Source organism: Pan paniscus, chromosome 3 (genome assembly GCF_029289425.2).
Source record: "Pan paniscus chromosome 3, NHGRI_mPanPan1-v2.0_pri, whole genome shotgun sequence".
Classification (NCBI taxonomy): Eukaryota; Metazoa; Chordata; class Mammalia; order Primates; family Hominidae; genus Pan; species Pan paniscus.
Genome location: NC_073252.2, coordinates 45,185,785 through 45,198,156, shown reverse-complemented (window position 1 = coordinate 45,198,156; position 12,372 = coordinate 45,185,785). Strand labels below are relative to the sequence as shown.

Below are 12,372 nucleotides of genomic sequence, written 5' to 3'. Positions count from 1 at the left end.
TAAATGAGCTTTAGAATAAATAATTCTTATTTTTAATTTTATTTATCTTTTTTTTTGTTTTGTTTTTTTTTTTGGAGAACTGGTTCTTGCTATATTGCCCAGACAGGTCTTGAACTCCTGGGCTCAAGCTATCCTCCTGCCTCTGCCTCCCTAAGTGCTGGGATTACAGGTGTGAGCCACTATACCCTGCCTAAAATAAATAATTTTTAAAAATAAATGGGTATGAGTTCAGCAAAGAGAATTTGAGAAAATGAAACCTGGACAGACCATCATAAGAAAAGAAATGGTATTTTAATGGGTATATAACTAGATATATCCTGAGGTATTATTTTAAAGAATATTCTTTATAGCTGAAAGGAAATTCTCTATATTCTAAGGCTATTATAGTATCTCTCCCTTTTAACAGTCATTACACAGTAATTTATATTATTACCTATTGAAATGTCACTACAAAAGGAGAAAAAATAATTTACTCAACTTCATATTCTCCCAAGCCAGCACTCTGCCTTTTATAGTAATGCTCCCTAAATATGGTTGTTTATTTATATGCTGACTGCCCTCACAATCAAATTCTAGAGAACATTCAGGGAGCACTGAAGGAGAACATGAGAACATAAACTAAAATTAAAAAGGAAAACAAAACAAACATGCAAATAAAAGACCCAGCTAGGGAGATGGACTGGAAAAGAAAACTAAATAAAAATCTAAGACCAGAAAGACCTCTATATTTTCCATGTATTGGTTACAAATTTTGGCTCAAAGATACGGAAGAGAAAACCTGATCAATCACATCATTCACAATGCCCTTAGCATGAAAAAATATATATATTTAAGGAAGTAGTTCTATTCCTCATATTACACTAGTCCCCCCTTATCTGTGAGAGGTAAGTTCTAAGACCCCACTGGATGCCTGAAACCACGGATAGTACCAAACCCCGTAAACACCGTATTTTTTACTATAATACATACCTGTGATAAAGTTTAAGTAATAAATTAGGCACAGTAAGAGACTGGCAACAATAACTAATAATAAAGTAAAAAAATTGTAATAATATGCTATTCACAATTTCACAAATACAAGATTCCTTCTTATTATAGATCTCAAAAACCTCAGCACACAGTTTTTGGTCTTTCCTTATTAAGTCAAGAACTTTTACCTTTTCACTTAAAGGAAGGACTTCTCTCTGGCATACACAAGTGGCCAACCCCATAACTTTTGCACTTTGGGGCCATTATTAAGGAAAATAGAGTTTCTTGAAAACAAGCAGCTTGATACCAGGACAATAGGTCTCATAACTGAGGCTGCTACTAAGTGACTATTGGGCAGGTGGCCCATAAATCATGGATACACTGGACAAAGGAATAATTCACATCCCGGGAGGGATGGAGCTGAATGGTGTCAGATTTCAAACTTATGAATTGTTTGTTTCTGTAATTTTCCACTTAATATTTTCAGACCACAGATGACCAAAACCATGAAAAGCAAAACCAGGAATAAGGAGGGATTACTGCATAATATAAACAATTCCTTCCAAAGATCCCAATAAAAGGATATAACAAACAATGTAATATCCTTCTAATAGAAAATGTGTTTCTTACATGTTTCTTATAACCTCCCTCAAATTAAGTTGAAAATGCTAAAACAATAAATAAATTCTACAAGGGTATCGTTTTTTCCAGACACCTAGTCTGTTCAATAGTTTGACAAATGAATAATTTGTAATAATCTCAAAATCTCAAAAAATAAACTGTACTTTTCAATACTTCCTCAACACATGTTTTTCCTGAGATTTTGATAAATGTTGTGTGCTTAGAATTAATCTATATTACTTGTTAAATAATCCATGTTACCTGTTAAATAACCCCCCCCCTTTTTTTTTTTGAGATAGGGTCTTACTCTGTCATTCAGGCTGGAGTGCAGTGGCACAATCATGGTTCACTGCTATCTCAACCTCCTGAGCTCAGGTGATCCTCCCACCTCAGCCTCCTGAGTAGCTATGACTACAGGTGCCCGCCACCACACTCAGCTGATTTTTGTATTTTTTGTAGAGATAGGAATTTCGCCATGCTGTACAGGCTGGTCTTGAACTCCTGGGCTCAACTGATCTGCCCATGACGGCCTCCCAGAGTGCTGGGAATACAGGCATGAGCCACTGTGCCCGGCCAGAAACCTCTATTCTTTAACAAACTGAAGATTGATAAAAATTGAGAAACGTAATAATGACACATCTTTGAATAGCCATTCCACCTGTGCTCAGAGATGAGTAAATAGCCTTTTGTTATTGTTGTTGAGACAGAGTTTTTGTTCTTGTTGCCCAGGCTGGAGTGGTGCAATGGCACAATCTCGGCTCACTACAACCTCTGCCTCCTGGTTTCAAGTGATTCTCCTGCCTCAGCTTCCTGAGTAGCTGGGATTACAGGCACCCAACACCACACCCGGCTAATTTTTTTTGTATTTTTAGTAGAGATGGGGTTTCACCATGTTGGCCAGGCTGGTCTCGAACTCCTGGCCTCAGGTGATCTGCTCATCTCGGCCTCCCAAAGTGCTGGGATTACAGGCGTGAGCCAACTCTCCCGGCTGAGTACATGGTTTTTTAATGGAGGTGTTTATAATATTCCTATTACTCAGGGTGTATCAATGTATATTTTGCTCCTAAGAATTAGTATGAGGTATTTTATTGCTAATAGTTATTAGGACAACTAAACAGAACCAATAGCTCATTTCTTGAACAGTTGTTAAGGATATAATTATTCAACCAGTCTTCATGCTGGGTAAATAATATGTTGTCGAAAATGCCAGTAACTTTTTACACAAATCCTGATGTTTACTGCTTTATTTCCTCTAAGAAATGTTCTGACAAGATAAATAAAACTGGCTTGAATTTACCAACCCAAAATCAGTACTACAGAAAAAGACTATGTCATATTTGCTAATCTGAAATGAACAAGCACTGCTTCTTAAATAAGGTTTATTCTCTCACAAATATTTATTGACTTCCTAGTATATGTGCCAGGCAATGTTCAAAGGGTCCTGAATACAAAGGTAAATAAAACAAATATGATTCCTGTGCTCATGAAACACAGGACATTTTAGCACAGAAGACCAGTGGTAAATAAGTTGATTTTAAAATTAAAATTATTTAAAGATAGTATTATGAAGAAAGTAAAACAGGGTAGCTGAAAGAGAATGCCTGGGGTGGGAAGAAGGTTGTCAGGAAAGGTCTCTCTGAAGAAGCGACACTGGTGCCAAAGGATGACACTGACTAATGAGGAAAAGTTACAATCCAAAGAGACAAGGAAAGAGGGTTGCAGGCAGTGAGATCAGAGCTGTGCAAAGACCTCAAAGTGAGATTGATTCTGGGGTGTAGAGGAATGAAAATGAGGCTGATAAAGCTGGGGCATTTTGTATAAGAGGAAAAATGGTACAAGATAAGGTTGGAGGGATAGAAGAACTAAAGCATGAATCTGACATTGTAGGTAATACTGAATGGATAAGGTAGCAAAGAAAATAGTGTAGTTTTTGTGATTGACTTCAACAACTGAATCTAAAAATATTATGTATGTGTTCACTACTTTCAACAAGTAGTGGTATTTCTTAAAACTATACAATGCTTCCATCATTTACATAAATGTTTGCCAAAGAGGATGCAGCATGAAGCTGGGTGTCAGAAGGTGTAGATTCTACTTCTCACTCTCAGGGAGTACTGACTACTTGTCAAATTTTTCCAGTTCTAGGCCAGGTATGGTGGCTCATGCCTTTAATCCCAGCACTTTGGGAGGTTGAGGTGGGTAGATCACCTGAAGTCAGGAGTTGAGACCAGCCTGGCCAACATGGTGAAACCCCATGTCTACTAAAAATATAACAATTAGCTGAGTGTGGTGGCACATGCCTATAGTCCCAGCCACTTGGGAGGCTGAGGCATAAGAATAGCTTGAACCTGGGAGGTGGAGGTTGCAGTGAGCCAAGATGGTACCACGGCACTCCAGCCTGAGCAACAACAGAGACAGACTTGGTCTCAAACAAACAACGACAAAAAATTTCTGGTTCTGCAGAGGAAGAAAGTTGGGCAAGAGAACTGGTAACACATTCAACTCAAAAGGGCTGATTCTAGAATAGATATGTGAAATTCATAATAGATTAAAAAAAAGTAATGAAGAACAAAAATGCCTTCTTGCAAATTCACTGGAAATAACAACAATTACCATATAATACCCATTTAAAATCTGCGTAGCACTATTCAAGAACTTGGTGTCACTTAAGTCTCATAAAATCCTACAGAATAGGTTCTACTAGTAGCCTCATTTTACAGTTAAGAAAATTAAGAGTTAGAGAACTTAAAACAGGAGGTAATACAGACAGAATTTAAAACTACATCTATCTGATTCCAAGCCAGGCTCTTAATCACTAGTACTATATTTTTCTCAACTGTGCATGAACCCTATCACTAAACTGTGCATAGTGTTCATCTTTAGAGAAAAATAGCATGGTTTGACTTATTTTTAAAATAATCATTTTTAATATCCACCTAAATAGATTTCAGAAGATTTCCTGGCACCTCTTCAACCAAATATTTTTGGCTCTCAGGGAAAGCAAATTAATGGTGTTATCTAATGGCATTCATAAAGGCTCAATATAAACTTGTTACTGAATAGTGCTATTCAATAAAAATATATTAAATATGACTAATAAAAGAGAGGTTGGAATGTTTATAAAGTTTTTAAAAATGGAGGCTTTTGTTTCCTAAATATGTGTTATATCTAAAATTAAGTCAGACTATGGACCATCATTAGTCCTAAAATAATTTGCTATAAATAACAATGTTAAAAAATTAACAATGAAGATGTAATTGCATTATTTCATATGGTAAATCAGTTAAGATTTCTTATCAATTAATATAAATGATTAGGGAAATATTTATCTTATGCTCTTTTTGTTTCTATGAAGGACCATCAGATGAGAGTCTGAGAAGAACAGAATGCCTAACTCAGTCCCGTCCTCTCCTTTTGGGCTTTGCCTGCCTCATGAGAATATGCATTCTCATCTGCTCTGGCTGTGGCTTGCCACTGTCCAGTTCTGCCAGCGACTGGGTAAGTAAACATGACTATTTCAGGGCTGAATTCAGCAAGTCCTTTGTTGCACAGACCCAAGCCACATTCTCCAGTATCAACTGTATTGGTATTATGTAATAAGTAATAAAGCTGCCACAAAATAATTCACCTGTCTGCCTTCTGATCTCTCTCTTATTTGGTTCTAAGTTTGGGTGACCTCTCTCTTAAGTCAACAAATTAAAAAGTAATGATAATTTGTAAGGGATTAAAAAAGGACACTGTATTACATTTACATGCTTCTCAAATATAAATTGGAAATAAGTTAAAAAATAAGGGGAGTTTCTTACAAAAGACCTAATTGGTAAACATTACATTTTAAAATACACAGCAAAATATAACAAATACTACAGTAATTAACAGTGGCAGTTATGAATTTTTAGACAACTAAAATGCTACTCATTTTGAGTAAGTTTAAACCAAATGTTTTCTTTGTCAGCTTTTGTTCTTGGGACTAAATGTTAATTATTTTTAAGAATGCTGAATAAATATTATTCAGCTATTTTCAGACTTCACCATAATCTTTCAGTTTGAGCAAATCAGTAAGAGGGAAGATAACAGCAGCCTCCTTGTAGGACTGTAATGAAGACAACAGGAGGCATTTCAAGAACCCAGCATGAGACCTGGCCCAGAAAAAAGACTTAATACATGTCATTTCCCAACCCATGTCTCTCAAAGGCAAAAATCATGCACTGAAATAACACTATTAAGCACACTTTAAAAACTAGTCTGTAGCTAGATGTCCATGTCTAACAGCTTGTTCACCATTTAGCTCTAATCAAGCAAAGTCTCAAAAATCAACACTGCAATTCCTTTTTAGCAATCATGGTAAGAACTGGTTGGCTCTAGCAACATACTGAGCTATTCACTCACCATAGGTATTTCTCACTAGTGGAGAATGTTCAAGCACAAACGGCCAAATGTTAAATAGACATGGCTATATATTTCTAAATTTAATGGAAATGGTATCTAAGAACAATTTTAGTTTATTAATTATATCCAATTAATAAGAATTATTTTTAAAATAACACATTTTTCAAATTAGTCACAATGGTACAGATATAACTTTCTATCTTTTCATTAGTTAAGAGTTTACTGAACCTTTGTGATATCAAATCACTCATTATATTAGAGTTTTAAGGCACTGCATACACATATGTTTCTAATCAACCAATTAAAAACTTTTGAGAGAATTTGTTAATAGTTAATGAGACGTACAATAACATAGGACATAAGATAACTAAGTCAAACATTTTAAGTAGATAGAGAATAATTACTAAAGCATCTCATATCTACTTATTAAAAAAACAAATAGTCATAAGATTCTTCTAGTCTAGTAGACTGTGGAAGCCCAACTGATAAAATACATGGGATACATATATATGTAGGCTATTACTTAATAATTCATGTTAATAGCCAAGAACAATTCCCCTAACTGCTCTAAACATTCTCATTACCTTGTAAACATTCCTAAGTCTGACAGAAGGAAATTACCTCAAACTCCTCAGTAGCCAACAGCACATCATGACGTTAAAGTAAAACAAAAATAAGATTTAAAAACAAAACAAACTTCCAGATAACAAAAAGTATTAACTTCCTGGTAATAAAAATTAGTAATTTCCCTGAATAGGGCTTAAAACAATGGCTTGTCATAGTTCTCTCTCCCATTTTTAAAAGAGCTATTTTAAACCTTTCCCCACCTCTTCTCACGTTCCTACTCTACCATCTCCTCCCTCTATCATTCTCAGCAGATAATCTATCCTATTATTTCATAAGTAAGGAAATGTACATTCTATAAATGCATTAATGTTTCTATCCTCTTCTGTTGTATCCAACACAAGCTCATGGGTGATATGTGAACTAACCTTCCTGGCACTCTTGCCCTTCTGCCTTACCAGCCTATACAAACCTCAATCTCAATAAATCAGGTATTGCTTTCTCTACTTTTTCACACAGGCCAGTACAGATAAGGTTTAGTATAAATTTATCATCTCCAACCTTCACTGAGCCGTCAATACTAATCAATTCTTTTATTGCCCCCTTTCAACTCTTTCTTTCTCACTCATTCCCTTTCACTAGTATTCCCAACAACAAAAATAATAAATTCACGTAACAAAAACAATAATAGATACAATAATAGCAATAATAGGTACACATTTCTTGGGACAAACACTTATTAAGTGCTGTAAGTATATTATCTGAATTTAACCCTCACGACAACCCAATAAGGTTGACATTATTATTATTTTACAGCCCGGAAATTGAAGGTGACTGTTCCTCCCTAGTGCAGTAGACAACTAGAAGTCTAGTTCCTTACGAGGAAGAAGAGAGATACCACCACAAATCAAAGACAAGAACACTGATATGTAAACACTGGAGATTCAGTGATAGTCTATCTACTGAACATGAGTCATACTAAAAAAATAAATAAAATAATAGTAAAACAACAAAGAATTCAAGGAAATTAAAACTGTGATATTAATAGCACAACATTACTCTAAAAGAACTAATGTTTGATTGACAGAGGTCCGGAAAAGGGGGAAGATATAAGATATAGAGGAGAATATTCTCAAAGAAATCTTTCAGAATATTTACCCAGACTGAACAATACAAGTTTTCAGATTAAGAAGGCTTAAGCTGAAGCCACAATAAAATTTCAAAATAATGAGAAGAGGAAGAGCCTAGAAAATTTCACACAAAAAGATAGATGAACAGAGAAAATAATATAGACAACAAGTGAGACTACAGGGGACAGAGTCAGTCAGAGATTGGGGCACGGGGTGAGGGGGTGGGTGTGGAGAAAGGCATCGTCAGGGGCATGGAGATAAATCTGGAAAAAGGGGAGAAGAAAAAGAGAAAGGGGAGAGTCAGAGACAGGGAAAGAAACAGGGACAGAGAGGAGACAAAGAGAGAAATGGGAGGACAGAAAGACAGTGATGGAGAAGAGAAAGAGAGATGAAAGGCATAGAGAGAGACAGACAGGAAGAAAGAAATGGAAACGGGAAGGCAGGCAGACACAGGATAAAAAAGACAGACAGGGCAAGGCAGAGAAGATGCGGGAGGGAGAGAGAAAGGAGGAGGAAAAAGAGCGAGGGAAGGGAAACCAAGAAACAAAGACATGCAGAGAAAGAAATTGAGACAGTTAGGAAGTCTGAGGAAAACAAGTTCTATAATAATGGAAAAATAAAGGTAGTATAGTATAAGGTTCATCTTTGAATAAATTTAAATTTATATCACTGTCAGTAGAGAGCAAACACTGAATACTGCTTACACAAATAGCATAACTATAGGGAAAGGCTGAGGAGGGCAGCGTGTATGAATGAGTGTATGTATGTATGTATGTATGTACATTATGGTTTGGAGGGAGATGAAGTAAAGAAGCTAATTCTCATATTCCTCAGTAGGAAGTCAATTAAAACTACATAACAGCAGTAAAAGTATGTTATTTAAAAGTCTTTCATGGCGGCAGCAATTAGTGGTGAAGAGCAGGAGGGCACCTATAAGCCTGTGAAACTATCTGACTTCTTAAAATGATGTATTTGTGAACTTCTGATAAACATAAAAAAGTTATTATTATTATTATTATTTTTGAGACAGAGTTTCACTCTTGTCGCCCAGGCTGGAGTGCAATGGCGTGATCTCAGCTCACTGCAACCTTCGCCTCTCAGGTTCAAGCGATTCTCCTGCCTCAGCCTCCCGAATAGCTGGGATTACAGGCACGTGCCACCACGCCTGGCTGATTTTTTATTTTTAGTAGAGATGGGGTCTCACCATGTTGGCCAGGCTTGTCTCAAACTCCTGACCTCAGGTGATCCACTTGCCTTGGCCTCCTAAAGTGCTGGGATTACAGGTGTGAGCCACCGCGCCTGGCCTAAAAAAATTGTTATTTTAAAAATACCCAACAAGATTGCTACATGTAATTTACAAAACATATGAAAACATTAACTCTATTTGAATTATCTATAGCCTATAACTATCCTCTTATAGCATCTCTTAAACAACAGCAAATTGTAATGACTTTTTAAAGTATACAAAGGGCTTGGGCAGTTGCACCATTTGGTGTAATAAAATCATCACTTTAACAGATAACAGAAATAACACAATTGATAATTTACAATCTATTCCTCTTCCAAAACTCAACCATAACATGGCCATTTTAGACAATGGCTCACAGCTTGCACTTAATCTGTTAAAAATCAAAAAGTCTCACTAAATGTAGTTTATTCTGACCAGGTTTCACATCAAGTCACATTGCTTTATAGCAAATTGAAAAGATGAAACAAGAACACCAAACTTCTTAAAAACTAACTCATCCTATCATTTTTTTCTACCTATGGCTTACCAGTAACCTTCAGATTCTTGTAGTGCCCCCCAGTCCCGGAAGGTGTGTGTCTGGCAACCTGGACTTACCCTGTTAAACACTGGCAGCATCATATACAGTTTCTCTTCTTGTTCCTTCTGAGTCATGTGCCGGGGAGGATGGCACAACTCCGTGAAGAGCCGGCGGAGGTGCATCAGTCCTAAGGCGTTGTCTTGTGGGCTGCACTCCTCCTGCCTCGGCCGCCCCATGATCCTCTTCACCATGTTCATCTTGGCTGGTTGGTGAGACACACTTCTAATTCTGTAGGAAAATGTCAATACATGAACAGTCAAAACATCATCATCTTGATTAGGTCAAGCATGCATGTAAGAGCTTATAAGAAATTTGCAAAATAGAAAATTCTGTCTAAAATATATCTTTCTACTTCTTTAAACAGAAAAGACAGAGAAGCAAAATTTGATAAATCCCCCTGAAGGGCAAATTATGAATCTCAGCATTGGAAGCTCCTACTCACTTTGCCACAATTTGTATAAAATGTAAAACATTAATCAGACAAGTAATAAATGTTTCCAATTAGTTTAGTCATATCAAGTTCAAAAATAAAGGCGCCGGGAATAGTGGTGCACACCTGCAATCCCAGCACTTTTGGAGGCCGAGGCCGGTGAATGGCTCGAGCTCAGGAGCTCGAGACCAGCCTGGGCAATACGACAAAACCCTGTCTCTACTAAAAATACAAAAATTAGTCAGGTATGGTAGTGTGTGCGTATAGTCCCAAGTACTCAGGAGGCTGAGGTGGGAAGATAACTTGAGCCTGAGAGGTTGAGGCTGCAGTGAGCCAAGATCATGCCACTGCATTCCAGCTTGGGTGACAGAGACTCTGTCTTTAAATAAATAAATAAAATAAAAACATAAAGAGAAAGAGATCACAAAACTATTAACGGATTTCTTAATGGTTAATGTAAAAATAATGAAAAAACAAACTTTACCCAAATCTCAAAACATCTAAGACAGTCAAAAACCCCAAAACCTCACAAAATTTTGTTTTTAGTTATTTAATTTATAATTACTTAATTTTTTTGCCAGAAAATTCAAGTATACTTTGAGTACATGAAGAACGGTGTATCTTATAGATTAAAATATGCAAATTGAATACAATACTATCCTACTTTATCCTATAAATTATAAAAGGACAGTGAAAATGATCATGTGACTGAAAACTACTTTCTAAAACTATAGTTTGGTAAGTCATGTTAAATCATTTGGTGGATAATGATGAGCATTTTTCAAAGAAGTGAAATAGAATAGAAAAAAATAGAAGATAAGAAAAGAATAACTTGTTTCATGAAGCTTATTTCAGATAAAGGTGTATTACTGTGTACTGAATCATAATGCAAAATGTATCCCTTGCTGGAGCTGCAGTTAAAAAAATACACAAACTAACCATTGAGTTAAAGTATACACAGAATCAATAACAGTAAGCTTTCAGAAAGCATCATTACTCCTTTTTAACCACTACTAATGATGCCAGCAATTGGCTAAGTGTAGACACAAAAACAGGATATCTTACAAAAGGAAACAGGAAGGTTGGGAGGACATTCCTGGTATGCAGAATTTGGATGAAGGGCCATTTACTTTTTAATCCATAGAAAAGCAGGCAACACCTGAGATTAATTTTTAATTTTGCTACAGAACCACATATGCCAGTATGCCATTTCTTAAGAAATGAAGGACTACAGCAAGGTTAGAGTTTTATTTACTAAATATCTGCCTACTGATTTTTAAAACTAAGAACAAGAATTTCAAACACATTTGCCCTTGAGAATTTTGAGTGAATTCCATACTTGACTACGGGCATATGCTGAGGCACTGTAGCTAACAGGAGGACACGATGTAACTCATCACAGGTGAAGAGGAGTCAGACAAATTCTGCCTAGAACTCTGCCAATGGCTTGTTTGCACTGAATAACTACTGTGCAGAGAGCACTCAGCACATTCTCAAGTGCCCAATCTGCAAAATAACAGAAGTTAGTCCAGTTCAAAGATGTCCAATGTATCTTATTCTTGAAAAATATGTTTTCCAAATATAAATATTTCAACAAATATGTTCCAATAACCTACTATGTGCTCGTATTTACAGTCCTGGAAATCCCCAGAGCAAAACTTAAATTTGAAGTGAACTATAAAAATTTTATAAATTAGCTAACATTTTAGATTATGTATAGTTCTGCTCCTTTTCCTTACCCTGTAGCTAGAGTTGATAATCTAGAGATAGTGGATAGGACTTAGCGGATTCATGATACTCCAACACTTCAAAAAAAATTTTTTTTTCTGCTGGGCGCGGCGGCTCACGCCTATAATCCCAGCACTTTGGGAGGCCTAGGCGGGTGGATCACGAGGTCAGGGGATCGAGACTATCCTGGCTAACACGGTGAAACCCCGTCTCTACTAAAAGTACAAAAAAAAAATAAGCCGGGCGTGGTGGCAGGCGCCCACTCTCTCCAGCCCCTGGCACCCACCATTCTACTCTCTACTTCGGTGAGTTTGACAATTTTATAATCCACATGTAAGTGATATCATACAGTATTTGTCTTTGCATGACTGGTTTATTTCACATTTAGTATAATGTTCTCAAGGTTCATCTGTGTTGTTGCAAATGACAGCACTTCCTTTTATAAGGACGAATAATATTCCACTCTGTGTGCTGCACACTCACACATACATATCTGCTTTTCTTTGTCATTCTTCTGTCAAGGGACATTCAGATTATTTCCATATCTTGGCTTTTGTGAATAGTGCTGCAACAAACATGGGAGTGCAGGCATCTCTTCAAGATACTGATTTCATTTCCTTTGGAAATATACCCAGAAATGAGACTGCTGTATCATAAAGATAATTCTATTTTTAATTTCTTGAAGAATCTCTAAACTGTTTTCTAAGGTGGCTAT

At 36.4% G+C, this 12,372-nt stretch overlaps 1 protein-coding gene across 8 annotated transcripts in view; it reads right to left on the bottom strand.

Moving 5' to 3' along the window:
* WDFY3 (WD repeat and FYVE domain containing 3) overlaps window positions 1-12,372 on the bottom strand; it is a 296,015-nt gene that overhangs the window by 180,670 nt on the left and 102,973 nt on the right. For all 8 annotated transcript variants that reach the window (XM_055111312.2, XM_034958524.3, XM_034958529.3 and 5 more), the window contains one exon: window positions 9,517-9,727. In XM_055111312.2, the coding sequence (XP_054967287.2) occupies window positions 9,517-9,696 (180 nt within the window). In that variant the 5' untranslated portion in view covers window positions 9,697-9,727. The remainder of the gene's footprint in view (window positions 1-9,516; window positions 9,728-12,372) is intronic.